This window comes from Cupressus sempervirens, chromosome 8 (genome assembly GCF_028749045.1).
Source record: "Cupressus sempervirens isolate cs-2001-9-10 chromosome 8, ASM2874904v1, whole genome shotgun sequence".
In the NCBI taxonomy this organism is placed as follows: Eukaryota; Viridiplantae; Streptophyta; class Pinopsida; order Cupressales; family Cupressaceae; genus Cupressus; species Cupressus sempervirens.
Window position 1 is genome coordinate 753,811,832 of NC_143125.1, and position 21,438 is coordinate 753,833,269.

Sequence of the window (21,438 nt, forward strand, 5' to 3'; positions counted from 1 at the left end):
ATTGAATCCAAAAACTGTTCCACTTGGTAAGAAACCAATGAGAACTTGAAATTGATTCGTTTGATATGTTCCTAGAATTGCATTGGGAATTTCTTAGTTTAACCATTTCTTGCAACATGTTTTCTTAGCCTAAAAAACGATGGTTTGTTGCTTTAAGGATGACTAATTGCTCTGACCATCTGTTCTAAATCTAGCTCTTGTATCTGCAATACTTGGCAACATCTTGCAATATATTCTCCTCATTATTAACAAGTACGCAACTAAACAGACAAGTTCTAAAACGATACTAAAGTATCTTGCGGATCTATGTTGAACTCTGGCCATCTGGTGCTTCTGATCTTATAAAGACCAGTTCCATGGTTACTAGCCCTGTCTACAATAATATTCTAGGACGTCGTGTTAAAAAGTCATCATTATGGATTGCCTACATGTTAAGGAACATTTACCGTATTTGCCATCTGCAGAAATCCTAAAATGTTCCAATGAGCCTACATCAACGTTCTTTTTTCTGTAAACCAACTCCATGCTTGGTTCCTATCTACTTGCAACATGGTAGAACTCAAATACTCATTGATCTACATTTCCTTCAGACACTCAACATTTCATGTTCACAACGTTAAAACACAACAAAATCTCTAATTTACAAGCATAAGAACAAGCATGGAGGTGTAACTGTAGCAATGATACATCTGAACTTTCAGACGGACCTGGTCAAATTGAAAGCGGTGCCTCAAACATATGAATATTTTGGTATAAACAATTCCAAGAAATCACATTCAGTAAAGTATTACAAGGATCCAGGAAAATATGTTAAAATATAAAAGTGGGCTTTCCCACTGATATTTGAAGGTTTCTGGGTGTGACTGCTTGCATGAAACTTATACGTCCATCATTCGTGTTTTATCATTTACAATTGGCCTTGGCCCATCCCATAATTCATTCAATTCACTTCTGACCCAAGAGATACATATAACAGGCCCAAGAGTTGATGGAACCTGCATCAAATAAGACACATTAGTTTGTTGTTCGCATTATAGACCAAGGTAAAGAGCACAAAAGATAAACTATAATGCCTAAAACAGTCCAGAATCTACTAATTTCAGCTTCAGGTACAACTCACAACAATTCAAGAGTATACTCATAATGCAAAATTGGCGATTCCTTATTTATTTGTATGGTAGTTCCCTTTTGTGTCATTTATATGATGATTTAGGAGTTGATTTTTACTACTCTGTAACACTTGGGGAGTATTCTTGATCCTGCTTGGAAAAGGAGCACAATTAGAGGAAAGGAAACCCTCTAAATTGTATATAATTACTATTTAGAATCTTTTAGATAGACCATAGAATGACAGAACAACCGCTTTAGCAAGTCTTAAGCCCAATAGATTTAGCTGAGGAAAAATCCATGGTATCGGAAACCAAAACCACAAAAAATGACAACAACAAAAAGCTTCCTTGGAATATGAAAGTGAAGATAAAAGCAAACACTTCAAGAAACCCTAAATGATAAGAGGTAACTAAATGTTGTCTCCTGAAAGGGGGACATCCTGAGATCATGGATAGAATGTACCCCGCTGTCTCCCATTTACTAATTTTCTGGCAGCACCCCCTCAATTGGGAACATCTCCCAACAGGAAATACCAGGCTGTCCCCTACATCTGAGGGACATCCTGACATACCCCATGCCCTGTCAAATTCTAGCATTAAAAATAGCTGTTGCAATCTATTGAAGGTTCCATTGCCAAGCATAATGCTGAAGAAAAATAAAGATTCCATCGTCAATCATAATGCTGAAGAAAATGAAGATTAAAATGCTGGGCAACAGAGAGACAATTTAGGAAGTTTTCTGTTTTTCTTACAGTTGCTAATCATTTTCTGTGTTATACGATGGAATTTGTTTTGGAACAGCCACCATATCCGTCACCCAAGTTAACTGTAATTTGAATGTGTTGTTAAGTAAAAAACTGTGCTGCTGCATAGAGCACATTGCGATGGACTTTTAATTCCACTTGAGGTATATTTAATAATTTATGTGTATTTAAATAATAGAAGCTTAACTCATTGGTTCAAACTTCAAAAGCAGGTCTGAGGAGCAGTTCAAGTTTACACGGTGAGATTTATATAGACTTCAACAAATATTTTAAGTATTTATATTTCCTCTCTAATTATTACAATCTGTTATGGCATAAAATGCAATTAAATATATGACCACCTTAAATCTGATTTGTATAGAATACATATCAATGATTCTTTGTTATATTTATTTCTCAATTCTGTCACCTACATTAATTGTTGTAGATTTTGTGTAAATCATGGTATAAATTAATATATACAATAACTTTAAACTTATTTTTGTCATCCCCGCATTCCCTTTGCTCATCCCAAAACACAGAGAAATGCTGGTTTTCTGTAAAACAAATAAAATATAGAAGAAATCATGACAATCAGACATCTTCGAATATATATAGAGATAAAAAATCTGAGCCTGTTTTCATGCATTAATACAAAACTACTAAAGTTTGTGTTAAAACTGTTCTATTCAGTATCATGATTCTAAGCCATCACTAATAGCTTTAGGATATAAATAGTGTAAAAGGTTGCTAAATAACTCAAGTTTGGCATGATTGTGTCAACGACTCAGATATGCTATAAGTTACTAGGTGCATTTAATTATTTATCTATTGTCTCCAATGCTTAGAATTGAAGTTTTCAAGCCCGCATTCAATAGGAAATGAGCAGAAGGATCTCTTGATTGTTTGCAAGAGGCATTAATGCATAGCAGAGAGTTTTATACGATGAAGCATAGCATGTCATATGTTAAAAATGCACCAAACAAAAACAAACAAGCAAAATTCAAGGGAATGAGCATTGCATTTTGTAAAGAAAAGATTAGGTGAAAATTAGATGAAGCTATATATATTTAGGAGACTACTTAATTTCTTGTACCTTAATAAGAGATTGGCACTAGATTTAAGGCAATGGCTCTCATTGGCCGAGGCATCACCTTAACTTGATGCTCAAAATAAGGAGTAAACAGAAATTTGGTTAACTGAGCCATCAAAATGAAGATTTCAGGAGTTTAGAGCACCGCTTCTTCAACATCACAACAGGAGCAAGGGGGAAATGAAACTTTAGTTAGCTGGTGCAGACTAGAAGTGTCACCCAGTTGAACCCCCAAAGGTAGTATTCATCTGATACAAATAACAGCAACTAATTCTCTGACTCTCAAAAGTTTCTTTTCATTTTAAATGCTTAATAAATCAAAAAAACAACTAAGCATCTGTGTCCCCTTCCCTTACACGATGATTCTCCCACCATGCAGATGTTAAGAGCGTTTTTTTTTTTTTTTTTTTTTTGAGACAGTTGGCTTGATCAAGAGATTTATCATCTCACACATCCTCACAACCTTCAATATTTTTTATGATATCATATTTCCACAATCGGTAGAGATTATTGTCAATTTTTTCAGGGTAGATTGTGTTAAAAAAATTTCATCAACGTTACAGATCACTCCATAATACATCATCAAGATGATACAAAGAGAGCATAAAAAGAATAATGGAGTGTGATACAAAACGTTGATGATAAAACTTCAACACAATCTACCCTGAAATAGCCTTCAATGTACCAAGCCGATGGACCCTACATCTGCACGCCCCATGTTTATGCTCTCTTTGAATCAACATGATGATGGATCACGGAGTGTGATCCGAAATGTTGATTTAAAAACTTCAACACAATATACCCTAAAAAGATTGCCAATAGCCTTCAACATACAAGCTGATGGATATACCTTCACACCCCCTGTATGCACAAGTCTCAGTACTGAACTGCACGGATTGCACAATTGAAAGGAAAAAAACTCCAGCAACAATTATACAATTTGTACTTATTATAATTTTCTGCTAATAACATACATTCAAAGGGAATGTCTAACAATGTAATGCAACTTACGGGATACTCCCAAATTGCACACTCTACTCTGGCAGATATGTACTGCTCTTGAGGAATCCGTCCCCAAAATGATTGGCTCACCCCTTAAGAATTTTCTCCAATAGACCCAGCTGCTGCAGTAATGCCACTAACACAGAATTGAGAGTTGAAAGATTTTAAATTTTCCAAAACATGCCTTCTTTTATTTCATTATGCTCTGATTTATTGACCCAACACCCAGCAATCATTGTTATAGGAAGTCATTCCACCAATGGTGGCAGCTAACTAACTATTCTCAATCTCACCAGATTCTCAATACACACTCATAGCCAGTTACCTGAGTTACCAATCCTGGTGCTACTCGGGATTCAAGTTGCTAGTTTGATTCGCAGATTTGGGAAAAACAACTTGTGGTCTTGGGTTTTCTTTAGGATTGTTATCTTCAAACTTAAAGGAAGCAACATTTCATTCCACCTTGGTGATATTGCACAAAAGATTATCATTGGCTGATTCTGGTCCTGAATTTGGTTTTGGGGAGAAGCATCTACTTCCATTGCATCCAGCTCTACAACTCCATTATTATGATTAGTCTTTGCTTTGTTGTGTATTCTGTTGATCAACTTCACCAGCTGGAACTACTGGTTCAGCAATGCAAAGGGTACTGTCACCCATATAAAGTTCGGCATTTAAAGGAATTTCATTATTCCTCCAATACCCATCTAAATTATTTTTCATTTCTTCATCCTTTTGCAGGAACATGGGTTTGGCAATGTTTGGAATAGGCACAGTTGCTGGTTGATTAATTGTTGTTTTGGTCCATTTCTCTATGATGTTCTCTCTACGAGGATCTGATTGCATGCTACCCTGAAGCTGCTATTTCAGTAAATCAATCATTCAATATGGATATTCCTTCTTGGGAATTCACAACATTGCATCTCAAAAAACATTTGTTATTCACAGGATGGTAAGATCACAGTTCTAATACCACTAAGTAATCCCTACTGATTGCACAAATAAAAAACCCAAAAAGAACTCAGGAATAATAATAAAAATTTATATGTTTTATTATTTTCTATTAACAACATTTTTTTGGGAATGTCCACCAATTTAATTCAATTTCTATGCCCATATACCATAGAAATACCACTAAGACATGGATGCTGAACGTTTGATAATTTTCCAGGAAATGCCTTCTCTTCTTCCCTAGCTTTGTTTTATATAATCAACTAGACGGTCCCCAAACAGTGGCAGTCAACTGACAAGTAATTTCCTCATTTCTAGGCAGCTAACTAAACAACACACTCAAAACTGTTGATCCACAATCATAGGCAGAAGTTCTAAATTGGCGGCAGCTAACTAGTCTATCCACTCCTCAATCAGTGGTGCTCAACTGACAGGCAATAAAGACTCAACCACTATGACTACTTCATTGGAAGCCAAAAAAACATAGCCACTGCTCAACTGGAGGAAACAAGACTCAGCTGCCAATACATTTCTAAGTTTAATGTAACTAAAAATTTAATTCTACTAGCTTATCAAAGTGCAAATAGTACATTCATAATATAGCTATGGGATAGAAAAAGGGACATAACAGTCTCATCTTTTCCTGATATACATTGCTACACTGCAATTTTGGGAGTCTTATTTGAATACGATGATTCATTTGGCTTGAATTCTTGCCCTGCTCCAATTTTCTACCACTGCTACTGAAAGCCACATTTGTCTCCAATTGTCCAACTATGCCCTCCTGTTTGAACCAATCACGAGTAGAAATCAAATATGGACACAGCTACTGGAACAAAATATTGATATAGGTGACTGAAGTATAGAATATAGGTGTATATTGAATTAAATAGCTACCAGAAGTTGTGGGCAAGAATCCAAATTTCATGAAGCATTGGCCAACTTACACAGACTCGAGATTTTGTATTCTTCCACCACTATGTTTTCCAATTTACATATAACACAAAATTGTGACTCCCTTTTAAGGGCAACATTCAACCAAAAAAAAGTAGATGACCTTAAAAATTTACAACCAGTAATACTTGACTACCACTCCTGCAACTTTTACTATCTAGAATGATCCATAAACAGATATCTTAACTGTTATTTTCTGTTTGTTCCCTTGAAAGATACTTCACTCTAGCACAAAGCTCTAATCAGCCTTCTCAACTGATTAAGTTGTGGCCAGTAAGCGCTCCTTTACACTCTCCTTAAAATCTTAAATTCACATCATAAACATGAAAATCCATCAATTCATGGTACAGATTATATCTTCGTATTATTCTAGACTGCATTGGCACACATAGTAGGAGCATTATATAGTATAAAATTATGCCCTCACCAATCACATTTCACCACCAAAATCTTCTTTATTCAGCCTCCTTCACATTGATGAGGTTGAGACCAGCATAACTATATATCACACATCAACTCATTCCTTTGAATCATTAAAAAAACTCCAACACCAGATAGCAATAGAGGGGGAAAAATTTATAGGAAAAGCTTTAAGTCATTGCTGCTCAACAAGTCATGTTTTAAGTACATATGTACCAAGATTATTTCCACTCAAATCCACTACTGAAAAAGAAGGCAATAAAACCAATGACCTAAAACCTCTAGCACCTTGGAAAGCTGGTAATGAAATACTCTATGCTATGGATCAAAGACTGGGACTCCTTAGGGATAAGGTAAATGTGAGGATGCAAAGCCTGAATTTCCTCTTGGTATTATTCCATGTTAAATGACCTGAGGAAGTCAACTGATTTGTGAAGTACTTGAAGGAGGCAGGGACTGAGGGTTATGAAGAGATAACAGAGTATGATAATATTACTATTCTGGATTCAGATAACAAAATGGAAGAAATAGAGGAAGATGAAGGTCCAGGCAGGCTGAGGGTTAAGGATAAAATGAAGGATGATGAAGCAGGCCCAAGCTCGAGGAAGAGGGACCCAAAAGGAAAAGTTCTGCTGCTGCTTAAGGATAGGTTTCAAAGTGCCCTTTCTGTACTGAAGTTTTAGTAAGGATTAGAGCTACTAGGATAGTATTCGGGGAAAGCCATTTTTGGTAGCTCTGTAATTATTATCTATGGTATTATATAGAACAGCATTCCTATGAAAGCTGTAGCAATGTATATATGTTAGCAGATAGTATTATGTTTATTAAGCCAGTCTTATGTTCTGAGCAAATTATAGGATGAAAAAGACCATCTTCTTGGATACTTCTGTAGGAATTTACTCAGACATACGTTATTTAATATTAATACAAGCTTTATATCTTTATAATCATTTTGAATGCCTTCTCATTTTGTTCCAGTATTATTATCTATCATAAGTTACTTTCCAAAATTCATTCTGCAGTATTAGATTAACCATTTATGGAATGTTTTGCAATAAGTACACTTGTGGTTTCTTCGGTATAGCTCTGTTTTTTCCTTTCATTTCAAAGATTCCAATCTTAATGAGTCTTATGTAAGTTTTAAATCCCAAGACCTGATGGGATGTTAGGAGATGTGATCATAAGAATTTCCTATTTGTTCCTTAAACATAATTTATCATGGGTTCTGAGATGTTTATGTTGGCGATTTAGGAGTTGAAAGCTCAATAACCGCTAATGGAGATGAAGAGTCATTTGTCGGTCACACAGAAATTGTATCGTCTGAAGACACGTAAGAGCCAATGGTTCTCCCTAAGCCTTAAATAGGAGCAACAGTGATAGTACCAGTAGGGTTCTCAAAATGATGACAATCATAAAACTAAGAGGACCACAAGTGGCCTTTGATGAGCCCATCTGAGGTAGACATCCTGAAGTCCTTCTCAATACCCACTTTTTAGTGGTTCATTCAGTGTTCAGAATCCTGGGTAAGGAGTTCATTACCAACACGGATTGGTATTGGGTCAATAGTGATATAACTTCAATGTTTGTAGCAATGGCCTGTTTGGTGCAAATAGACAAAGGTAGTATCAACACATTATGCAGGCACTTGTTCAAACCAGAGTTCTTAGGAATTCTGGAAAAAGTATAGGCAAATATCAGACATGATTTCTTAATCTGTAGGCCCTGCCATTATGATATTCCGCAACATGGTACAAAATTAGCCCTGTTATATCCCATTATCTCCTCTTTTGATATGGCTCGGATTATGGAATGGCTCCCGGTTGTTCAGAGAAATATCAATTTTCTCCTATGCTTCATGCATGTACGAAGACCCAGGTTCAGTGACTGGATTGATAGATATGTCACAGAGGACAGAATAGGAGCTTGGGAAAGCGAGGCTGAAGTCAATATGGAATGTCTGGATTCCACCGCAGCTGAAAGTGAGGATAATTCAGCAAAGGAACCTCCGTCCCCATCATTTATGCCTGTGGATTGAAACCTGCCACTATGCTATGTACTTAAAGATGAAAGTTAAATAATTATGTGTCTTATTATCTTCTGAAAAACATTCTCATTTTCCTTTAAGTACTGTTTGAATACTGTCGATTTTTCTTGATAATATTTTGCCTTTTTGCTTTCCTCTTTGATATGCTATTAACAGTGGTTATAAGTGTTCAAAGAAAGTTTCCATGATTAGTAATTTGTTTTCTGTTTTTTCACTAATAATTTCACAAGTAGCGTAGAAAAGTTTTTGGTGGCTATGATTGTGTTGCCTCAGATCAAATTGGAAGCGGTGCAGTCAAAAGAGCAGGAGACCAGTTGAGAGTGATTTTTGGTACTTCATATTGAAAAATTCTTTGATTATATTTAATGGCAATACTGAAGGACTTCTACCCAACTCTGTCCTCTCAGTGCCTCTCAAATTGGGTTGTAATCTTTATTCTGAAGAATCAATGGCGCCGGCCTCTTGCTTATCCCAAAAAAAAAAACCCTCTAGCACCAACATACTGTACATGCATGGGTTCAAAGCACTAGTACCCATGGTGGACTCCATGTTGCTAAGGACCATTAACACAGAAGACACTAATAAATATTATATTTCAACATAGCAAAGAAAGAAAGTAGAAATTGAAACAGATTGTGCAAAGAAAGAAAGCACAAACTGAAACAGATTGTCTAACTTCTAGACTATCAACATCCACGCTAATTGCATTTTTGTCTAGCAAATCTTTCTTATTTGATTGCTTAGGTAGAAATTCATTATTAACATCCAGATCAGATTTTCAACCAATTGGGACAACATATAATACAAACAAACAAAATAGAACATCAATAATATCCACAAGATGCTTCCTGCCACGCAATAACAATGTGGAGACATCCAACACTTGAACAAAACAAAAAAATTATCCAAAAGTATTGCAATACTCCAAACCTTAAATATATGCTGTTCTCAGCCCAACACTCTATAAGGTGTTTCTATAACCTTATGTTTATAACATTATATTGAATGGAGCTGTAGTAGTAAATAATTTAGAAATATGACTAGACAAGAAAACAATTATGAATACTGATGTTACTATTAAAATTTTGAGAACAGAAGAATAACTTAAATTCAATATAACTCACTTGTAAGATGCTTAAAATTTAAAGAGGATATTATTCAGGAGGTTTACAACATACAAGATATAGAAGAGCAGGCTGTGGAGAACGAGTTAGTACTCCTGCTGCAAGAGCAGCAATAAGACCCGCTGCATATCCAGAAAGTGCATACCATATGTACTTACGACCCTTCATAAATGGCCCTTCCATAACATTGCTAATATCCCTGTTCTTACGATGATCAAAACAGAGCACCAAAGCAAGGAGCATTCCTGGAATCGCCTGCATGTTAATTAACCATATGCAAAAACATAAATTAAAAGTTGCATACCATACTTCAAGAAAGCAGGCTGACAATCAAACAATAGTCAAGATGATCTCCAAAAATTTACACAAATTTACTGATTCATAATCCTCTGCAAGAGAATCCCAACCATTCAGATCCTATAGGGGATCGCAAAAGTAATAGATAATCTCATGTTTCTCATAAACATAGTTGACAGGATTGAAATTACTTTGTGCAGACAGACAGCATAAGCAAGAAAACCCTGACCAATAAAAGAATATAAGAAAAGCTTGTGCCACCCTGTGCACAAGTTTTACGGAACCAAAATTGTCAACGTCAACAGGACTGAAAATTACTTTGTGCAGCCAGACACCATAAGAAAACCCTAACCAATAATATGAAAATCTCATGGTACCTATTTATTAAGTCATAACCACATGGGTCACCCTGTGCACAAGTTTTCAATAAAAAATGCAACACCAAACCAAGAATTTCAAATACAACCAACAAAACGGATATTATAAAATACATGCATAACCCATTATCTATGATATGTTTTTTCAATATGCTTATTCACGGGAAAGCAAAAATATACACTGCAGTTTGGTCCAAGGTGTAACGATTACACTTTTTAAGAGAGAAAGCCCTGTGTTCTGGAATCAAGATCAGACAGGTAATTTTAGTTACCAGTAACAGCGAGCATTTCACATATAAAATATATATTAAGAAAAAGTGTAATACACTTCAAACAGACTTTTAAATTTTTGTGGTACAAAGTATAAACAAAATCTACAACAAATGACAGAGAAATAAAATGTTTTTTTTCTAATCAGTGAACCCATTTTTTTGCGTTATCTTCCAATGCAACTCTACTATTTCTTGTACATTGTAAATTTTTAATTCAACTTATAATTTTGTATGTAGCAATTTAATGTCTATATTACTTTTGGAGTAATGAAGATCTTTTCTAATAACTTAGAAAATTGTGTTAAATGTGTATGGAATTCTTACTAAGTTACCGCATTCATGTTCCAGTTCGGGTTCGGGGATGGGAACCCGCTATGTGGGTACGTGAAAAAAAAAAATTGGGGTTTGGGTATGTGTGTGTGTATAAGCAAAAAAATAGCGATATATAGAGAATTTAAAACTAAATCATTTCATAGTATGATGCTTGATCATTGATCAGTGCCAAATGCCAGACATACATTAAAATTTAAAATTCTTTTGGTATAAAGTATAGACAAAATCTACAACAAATGACAGAGACAAATAAAATATTTTTTTCTATTCAGCAAACCCATTTTTTCGGGTTACCTTCCAATACAACTCTACTATTTTTTGCATGTTGTAAATTGTTAAATCAACTTGTAATTTTATATGTAGCAATTTATTGTCTATATTGCTTTTGAAGTAATGAAAATCTCTTCTAATAACTTAGACAATTGTGTTAAATGTGTGTATGGGTTTTTCACTAAGTTACTAGTTCAGGTTCAGGGATGAAACCCCGCCATGTGAGTACGTGAAAAAACAAATCGGGATTTGGGTATGGGTGTGTGTGTATAAACAAAAGAATAGAGAAATATACAAAATTTAAAACAGAGTCATTTCATAGTATGATGCTTGATCATTGATCAGTGCCAATTGCCGAAGATATACATTGAAAATTTAAATACTTGATCGATTCTAAAAAAGATCATTATATTGAATTACTTAATTACAAAATGAAATGTAGTTCATGAGGCATGATTCAATGTTCATTAATCATCATAGGGATTATCAAAAAAATCATCTATGAGATTTTCAATGGTTGCAAGTAGATCATCATTATTAGAACCCAAAGTGGTTCCACTAGCACTAGATGCACCATGTGCTATGTCGTCATCATCATCATCATCCACATCAACCATAGTGGCTCTAGCAGAATCTTGAATGGTTGCATCCAAGTGGCAAACCTGGGTGCTACATCCCAATGCTTCTTTGGCCCCTTCTTGTATTGTGGGTCCTTACATGCCAAAAGGTACAATTTGGTCTGAATATACACCAAGTCTTCAGCTATTTTGCAGCCAACCGGTTACGCTTCATTGCGTGATAAAGGAGTATGTACTCAAATTTCGCTCATTAGCAAAAGAGCACGTAACCTAGAGAGAAAACCAACAAAATTTTAAATAAAAAATACAAGATAAATTCAAGAAATGTTGAGTGTTAAATTCTATAATACAAGTGGCCAAAAAAAAAGCTTACTTGTGGAAGGATTTTGATTACAATAGGTTAGAGGTGCATATAATTTTTACCATGGTGATACCACAATGTAATAGAATCCATTTTGCATTTGTCATTGACAACATGAGGGGAAAGAGTTTTTCCTTAGAAAAAAAAATCCAAATTCTTTCCTAGCACTTGACTCCACATCTGGATCACTAAAGAGTCTATTACATGCTTTCTTGTACCCATTAGCAACTTCAAAATATCTATATGGTGACACTCTACTTGGGATAGCAATTACTTGTGAGCTACAGTACCTAAGAGATAGAGCATATACATAGAGGTGCAATGATGTGGTAATCTTGTTCCGAGAATGTATAACAATGGCTTCCACCCTTTTGTAAAAGGTGTCTTCAAGATCTTTCTCTCTCCTTTACAATTACCAATTTTATTTTCTTCAATGTTGTCCATGCTATCATAGACATCACCCAAGTGTGGTTCATTTGTATCAGCAAACCGTAGCATAGACATGATAGGTTCAATGAATTCCAATACATATTCCACACGAAACCACCAATCATCATCCAATTCCAATGCCTTCACCTTTTGGGATCTCTCCAAAATTGATTGCTTCCATATACCCCATTGGTTGCTAGCTAAACATCTGACCCAATGCCTCTTTCACCTTCCCAAGGCTTCTCAAAACAATTGTGTCAAATTCATACCAAGAGGTGTATTATTTATTGTTGTCAACATCTCCCTCCAATATGGCGATCTCACCAAGTTGAATGGAAGACCATTTGCAAAGAGGCAACATGCAATTTTTTCATCAGCAATATCTCTTGCCTCATTTTTAAATGCCTTCACTAATGGACCTCTCTTGCTGGTGGAGATTTGTATTTCTACATGGGATGTCTAGAGCTCATAACCGGTTGAATGTGGTCATGTTGTTTATTCCCCCCAAAACTATAACCAATTTGTTTTATTTTTGCAATCAATTTGTCAACATCTCCTTATTCTTTTATAAGTGTTCTTCTCTGTGTAGCTAACAACCCCTTTTGTTCTGGCCTTGGGCCCCCACACATATCAATCCCTTTACTCCCAAGGCCCAAAAATGAAGTTTCACTCGATAATAGGAGCTATTGTATTGTCGATGCAAAAATTACATTTCAAAAGAGACCCCCCACCTTCACGAAGTTGTGAAATTCTTGCATTTTGTCTCCATAAAGGAGACCCTTTATCAATTTCAAAAAATTAACTTCCCTCCCAACTCACTGAGCTTTGACTACTCATTGTTGTAATCTATAAAAAATGAAAAAAAAGCCATAATTAAAAACTTCTTCACAAACTTTAAAAAGATTTAAAACTATCAAAAGACTAAGGAATAAGGCTTAAATGCAATCCTTAAACACTTACATCTGTTTTGTAGAAGCTGTTTCACACTCTGTAATCGATCTCCTTCGAAATAAAATCACCTCACTTCACATTGCCAAGATGGAGAGCGAACATTGAGAGAACAAAATAAGAGATGAAGATGAAATGAAAGTGTGTTTGAAGGCCTCATATTGGGTGTTTTAAGGTTAGGAATAAATCATAATAAAGAAATTGTTTTTCACCAAGTTTGAACCTACTTTTTATGGTCCTGGCCATAGGTACACATGGATTTCACTCAGGTATCCAATAGGTGCGCTCAAGGGTGTGTTGGGTCCGCATAGGTCGTCCACACTATGGGTGTGCATGGGTTTGTGGCTGTACAAACTGAAGCACACCCAAAGTGTTGGGCACACACCTTGTGTGCACCCAACATGAACTCATAGGCCAACCCATTTTGGGTTCACACCCCAACCCATTTTGGATTCACACCGGAACCCAATAAAAGGGCTCAAGGTTCGAACCTGATAACATAGGATTTTTATGAATGTCATATATCCAATCATATTCATATTAGAGGTCTTCAAAATGGGCATATCTATATCCAATGCTATATCCATATCTATAGCAGAATCTATGTTTGTACAGCTTTGGCTGGACACCAAGGACAACATTTTTCATTTCAATGACACATCCCAAATGTTTCTGATCTAAAAACATCAAGCCCTCAAATAAGGAAACTAAATCAAAAAATTTACTCATAAAGAGCTAAAGTCAAATTTCTAAAATCTTATTGTGTCTTGAGTTTTAACAAACCTTACCCACTGCTTGACCAACAAATATTATCATAACTGGCTTAAACCTTAAATAGGAGAACATATACACACAAACTTCGTCCAAACATAATAAACTTAATCAAAAGTTCCATTAGAAACATTTGATGCTTCAATCATTGGATATAACTTCAATTTCAATTCCTTATTCTTTCTCAAGAAAATGCCACTTATGCAACAAAGCAATTACAAAATCAATAAGAACACATATTCTAGAACCGGTCCCAATAGGATAGCTACCGCACTCCAATTTTAAGAATCAAATTATTGTGTTGTTGAATGTCAAATAAGGCACAAAACTTTCGCTAATCATTAGTAGTTAGTAAGTGCCAATTTTTTAGGAATTCAATAGATGCCAATTATTGGAGTTTTGCAGAGACCAATAATTGGTTCAATATAAGCGTTTTGTATGTGCCAGTTATTAGTGTTCGATACATGCCAGAAATCTTGTGTTATGGTCACCAACCAAATGTTCCAAAACTAACTAAGCAAAGGCAAAGTTCTTTGGTCTCAAAGGTATTATAATATACCCATGTAGGTTTCCATTGTATGAGTAGACCTCAATTAAGCAATTATTGTACGAAGTACGCCACTAAAGAATAATTTTGATCTAAAAATAATATTGCTGGAATACAAAGCAAGCGAAGAGCATTTTAAATTTAGACAATCAATAACTGCATATTGAAAACAATCTTCAAGGCTTACAAATAATAGAAAGAATCCCTTGGTCACTTAATGAGGAGAAAAAAACTTAAGAAAGAAAGCATGGTAGATAACAAAATGCAATCAATAGCTAACAGGAACCATATCTCACTTAAAAGCAATAAGACAAATTTCTTACAAAATTAAAAAATGTATATACCAACAAAGCTGTATTCCACCAAAAAACACCATATTGCACTTGCAAGAAAGATTGTAAGTCTCCTCAACCTGACAAAATGCTGATGTTCAAGGGAGCAAAACACTGAAGTAGTTCACTACAAGCTATGTTGAATATATTCAGGAATACCTCGATTTAATTAAAAGAAATTTTATAAAATTGAGGTCAGCAAGCACCAAGAAATCTTACAAAATTAGAGGTATACACGCATCAGTCATGGCTAAAAATGAAAAATGCCAGATGATCATGAATTAAAACCTTCAAATGTCAGAATCAATAGCGAACATGCAAAAAGCCCTATATAATTCCAATATCTTACATACTGAAACATTTAATATATAAATAGTAAAACATCACAACATTGGCAAAGGAATACAAACCATGTCTCCAAGTCCGAGCATCATAAATTCTACTGCAGTATTTCCAGGCACCATTCCACCAAGCAAATTTCTTGGGAAAACTAGTTTAACTGGAAGCTCCAACTTCTTTGTTATTGACTGTAACCCTGGAAGATTAAGAGAGTTCACAACTGTGTGAACTGGATTTGAAGCCTGCTGTGTGGCAACTGATACCATAACATTGGCTCCAAAAAACCGCTCCGAGAAGAACACCCAAAAAATGTCATATATGAACAAGCAGACAAGTAGCAACGAGCAGATTTTGATATTTGGCAATCTAACATGACTAACAAAAGCAATGCAAATGGAAACACCCAAAAGGTTATTTAATATCCAGTGTCCAGATACAAGCCAAGAAATCACCAGGACTGAGCTCATCACTGCCAAAATTCCCTGCATCCTAGTGATTGTTCGGCAACAGCATGGGGTAATAGGATCCACCAGCCCAAGCTGAGAATTTATATAAAGAACATATGGTGAGAGACAAAATGCAAGGGAGGATGCAGAAGCCACTGCAGTAAAGGCCGTGACAAGATGTGACATTGATGCAAACAAATAAAACATCAATAGAAGGCTGCATGAACTTGCAACAGGAATCATAAGAGCCTGAGAACTGTCAAGTGTAATGGAAGATTCTGAAAAGTCACGGTTCCGTTCCATTTCCTTCTCATAATTGAGAGCTCTCCGGGCTGATGCAAAGACAACAAGAACTGCAGTAAAAATGAGAGCAAGTGATGCCGGTTCAAGTAAATAAGCAAGCTTCCATAGTGGTTCCATGGTTCACTACGCTTTGTAATTGAACTGACAAATTTGGAGCAACAATTACATGCCCAAAGCTATGCCAACTTCTTTTTGACAATTCCTATTTACCAGTAGAAGAAATGCCATTTTAAACAGAACTCTGACGCAAATAAATGATCTCTGCTTTTCAATGAGAACTCGCCAACAAATAAATATGGTCTGCAGGCAAGTTATCAACTTTGGACCTAAAATTTCAAGTTCATTCCAAATTCTCTCCCACAACTCCAATTCACCAGTTGATCAACCATCATGTTCATTAAGAACTAGCCAATTTGTAATTTGATAACCCCAAGCATAAGAATTAAAGCACCAAGACGGATAATTCTAGACTATTCCAACTTCTTTCATACTATTCGCATCACTTTCCCAGGGAAGTAACCAGTTATCCTCAGGTATCCTGGAGGCTACTAAAACAGCAGAATCAAGAACCTAAGCTATTACACCTTCTCTGATCGACTTAACTTTGAAGTCATGCATTCTAAGACGCGGAAGCTAGTGGTTGATCCCCAAGCCGCACCAAAAACAATTACAATTTTCCCCGACACCGAACACCATTTCCGCCCCGTATACCCCACATCCAAATGAATAAAAGTATGCCGAAATATCCAGATTTCCCTTGAAAACACACAATTGAAATTTTTTATTTTCAAGGGTTTACAATGGGAGTCCGAAAAGAGCTGACATGGGACCTTGCCTCAATTTAACTCCCATGAAAACATATTTAAGCGTAAAAACCACAGCTCTGAAAACAAGCCTTCTCTCCTTTGCATATCCCTCTTATAGAGTTAGTTTTTCCTTTAAGCAATTGCAAATTAATGCAATCATGACCAAACAGAAACTATATCTGGTAGTCCTATTTTCCGACTAGTAAATTCTCTTCAAATTCTGAGGTTCTTGTTTCAAACCCTAGATTGTCAAAAATTCCTGAAAATTTTGAAAAAGACACACGACCGGACTTCGTAAATCAATAATTCAAACTGGATTTCACCTTGTTGAATTTCTATCGCCTGCAAATTACCTCACGAGAACTTCTGTGAAAAGCGTACCTTCAAGGGCCAAATTTGCCTCATCCAGAGCTGTTTTGGGTCGGATCTGTGCTCAAATTTGATATTGAAAAGGCAAGCGATTTCGGAGACAAAACTCAATGAAAAGAAACGACTCTTCCGCAATTGTGGCCCATTTTCTTTATGACTCCCGTGATTGAAACCCGTGTGTGAGTGGAATAACGAAACAGGCCCAAGTTTAATCGGATCTTGCTATTATTTAGTTCGTGTACGGTAGAAGAAAAATGGTTAAAGAAAACACTATTGTTGAAAATGAGATTTTAACGAGGCTTTAAAATGGCACTGTCCAAGGGCAACGTCTATACAGCCACGAAAATGCAAGGAGAAGACTTAGAATTTTTTATAAAAAGTTTGAAAAAGCAATGTAAAGGAAGTGCATTTTCGTGGCTGTATAGCCACGGGCTTCGTAGATATCTTCTCCTTCGTAAGGAAGTGCATTTCGTGGCTGTATAGACGTTGTCGTTCATCAAGGAGTATCTTTGTTTACTTGTAATATTTCTTATCTTTGCTTAATTTTAATATTTCTTAATATGTTAACTCAACACCATATATCAAATTTACATTTTTATACTAATCATTAAAAAATATACTACTACCTATTTGTCTCCATAGCAACAAAATACCTTTTCTTTTTCTTACATTTAATTAGACAAATAATTTTTATTGCATTTCGTGGCTGTATAGACGTTGTCGTTCATCAAGGAGTATCTTTGTTTACTTGTAATATTTCTTATCTTTGCTTAATTTTAATATTTCTTAATATGTTAACTCAACACCATATATCAAATTTACATTTTTATACTAATCATTAAAAAATATACTACTACCTATTTGTCTCCATAGCAACAAAATACCTTTTCTTTTTCTTACATTTAATTAGACAAATAATTTTTATTGACTTATTGTTTCCTGTACACAAACATGCAACTTCTAGTAATACAGGGACAACATATAGGGACAAACATTGCTTTTTCAAACTTTTTATAAAAAATTCTAGATATCTACGAAGCTCGTGGCTATACAGCCATGAAAATGCACTTCCTTTACATTGCTTTTTCAAACTTTTTATAAAAAATTCTAAGTCTTCTCCTTGCATTTTCGTGGCTGTATAGACGTTGCCCTAATTGTTGTTCTCAAATCCAATATTTCTATTTTGAAGAATACTTTTATTTTTCCAAATGTATGTTTTTGCTCAAAAACACCAAAGAATCAAAGTACACCAAAATGAGAATTTATTGAAATATATATTAATAAAAAATATATTATATTTCTTTTCCATTATGTTCTAACTTGTTTAGTTTCCACATTACCTATGTTTTTTTTTAACATTGTACTAAATTGTTGCATCACATAGACTTGTTTATGTTGGCACTTCATCAAGGCCCGTTGCTATACAGCCACGAAAATGCACTTCCTTTACATTGCTTTTTCAAACTTTTTATAAAAAATTCTAAGTCTTCTCCTTCGTAAGGAAGTGCATTTTCGTGGCTGTATAGACGTTGCCCAACAATTAGAAGTTATCTTGTTAGCATATGATCTAAAACATAATAGTAAAGAGTGTAAATTTTTTAAGTGTTGTAGTTTGTAGTATTCAAAATTGTGATGTGTAGCATATGAGATGTTATAAGAAAGCTTGTAGTAGAGAGTTGAAGTGGTATATTGTGATTTGCAAAAGAACATTAGAATCATTTTAAGTTAGCTGAAGGTTCTTTTCATGCAATGTTACATTTAATTTTTGTTGTAGAAATGTATATTAATACAAAGGAAATTTTACAACGAACATTTATAATTAGGATTTAAACTTTATTAATAAGGTTAGGATTACAATTTATCAATTAGGATTATAGTTATGCATAGAAATTAGGGTTAACTTTAAGATTGAGGTAGGGATATAAAATATCAAACTTAGTGATAGGAATAGGTTTAGGGATAAAATATAGTTTTAAGTATAGGATTGGGGTTGTGGTTAGGGTTATCATTTAAATCATATTTAGGAATAGATTTAGGGTAAGTTGTATTATTAGGGAAAGGATTAGAATTATGATTCATGTTAGAATTATGATTAAGGTTTCCTAGAATGCTTTGGTTAGGGGTCAAATTAGGTGTTTATTAGGGTTCATATTAAGGTTCAGTTAACGTGGATATTATGATTGTGGTTAAGATTACGATTATGGATATAGTTAAATAGGGATGGAGTAGTTCAGTTAATATTATTAAAGGACAATTAGGGTTGGATTTAAGATTAGGTTAGGGTTGGGGTGTAATTGGAGGGAAATCTTAGCACATTATTCTTGTAGGAGCTTGATTATTGATATGGTTTAATTATATTGAAGGATAAGATTAGAGTGCAATTAGAGATAAAATTAGGGTTGTGAAAAAATAATTTTAGATTTAGGGGTAGGTTTCAAGTTGGTTGGTTTATCTATGTCTCTTAAACTTAATAATATAATTTAGGATTATGGTCATCTTGTTCATATTTTGTGTTAGAGTTTCATTATGTTTAAAATTAATGTTATTGTTAAATTTGGTTTAGTGTAAGGGTAATAATTAGGTTTAAGGTTTAATGTATCAAGTGACACTATTTTGTTTATATAAACTTGGAATGGATGTTGGAGGCTTAGAATTAAGGATGGAGATATAAATAAGAATAAGGTTACATTTTGAAGTAGAAATTAGGTTAGCAAATTAAAGGTAAAAGGAAAAAATTGTATTTAAGCTAGTTTTATCAAAGAACTACAACCTAAATTATAATCCTAATATTTTTGGAATGCTAAATAAGCTCATACTCGAAGCCTAATTATCTAAATAATCTACCCTTTGTTAATCCTTCTCATTATCACAATTCTAATTAATATCTAACTCTAAACTTAATTAAATAATAATTGTATCTAATTAAACTATATTTAAACTCTAACATAACTAAATTATAATATTTATGTTAGCTCTTATCCTAATTGAATCCTTGGTTTAAATGATATATTAACTTGAAAAGGATTGAATTTTAATTAGATCTTAAAAATTTAAAAATTTATGTATCAGTACATTCTTTCTATTTGTCAAAATATTTGAATAATATTTCAATTACATGCAAATCAATTCAAAGTTAATGATTAAACTCTATTTATTTTTTATATCATTAATAGTTTTAAAGTATAATATAATTTTAACATAATCTTTAGATTTTTTTGACAAAATTTAAGAACTATTTGTATTTGATTTTTAATATAATTTACAATTGCTAAATATGAAATAGAAATAACATACTAATAGATTTATTTTACATGTCCATGAACCAAAGTTCATCATTAAACTATTTTTTAACATTTTTTTGTTATTGAATTAGTAATAGTTTTAAAATAGAATATATATATATAATGAAATATTTCTATTTTTATTTTTCATATTTTAAAAAAAATCTATATTTTTATTATAATTTATAATTGATAAATAGAAAATAGAAACAAACCACTTATAGGTTTATTAGAAATATATATTTAAACAATTTCTCGCAAATCAATTACATTTATTTAATTAAATTATTTTTTAAAAATATTAATTAATTAATTATTTTAAATTTAAAATTAAATATAAACAGAATCTTTCTATATTTTTTAGATATGTAACAACAATTGCTAGATAGAAAATAGAAATATGAAATTCTAAATATAGATTAATATAATAATAATAAAATATTAAACTTTACCAACATTATCTTTTTTCAAATTGTGCTCTCATTTGAAAATAAATTAGATTTAAAATGAAAGTATATATTTTGAATCAAGAAAAGGTATGGAACAACAGATAGGAAACAGAGATAAAATATTAAATAGAAAGTTTCTCTTTGAGATGAAAAGGAAATTATAATTTTACTTATGGAAAATTAAGTTATCTTTTAGTAATTTTTTTAAAATCCATTTTAAAGAGCATCATCAAAAAATAATCGGGAGTAATCTTATGAGAGCAAAGCTCCCACAAATAGCCTATCAGCTTAAACATTGTTTAAATGATAAACTCCTAGGAAATTATAATTCAAATGTATTTTATTTCTTCTATAAAGGAAGATAAATTTTTTTAAAAATATATAATTGTTTTATAATATTAAAATATTAATAAATTTATGAGACTTGGTATATATCTATAAAACATAATATTAAGAAAATTACTTATACTTTTCTTTTCTTTTTATTGGT

At 33.6% G+C, this 21,438-nt stretch overlaps 1 protein-coding gene across 1 annotated transcript; it reads right to left on the reverse strand.

Moving 5' to 3' along the window:
- Window positions 1-726: 726 nt before the first annotated feature.
- On the reverse strand, window positions 727-17,399 carry SPPL1 (SIGNAL PEPTIDE PEPTIDASE-LIKE 1). The gene is made up of 3 exons (XM_089795216.1): window positions 15,366-17,399; window positions 9,495-9,695; window positions 727-995 (listed from the first exon to the last, which is right to left on the reverse strand). The coding sequence occupies exons 1-3, from the start codon at window positions 16,158-16,160 to the stop codon at window positions 879-881; spliced, it is 1,113 nt and encodes a 370-aa protein (XP_089651342.1). The 5' UTR covers window positions 16,161-17,399; the 3' UTR covers window positions 727-878.
- Window positions 17,400-21,438: the final 4,039 nt, after the last annotated feature.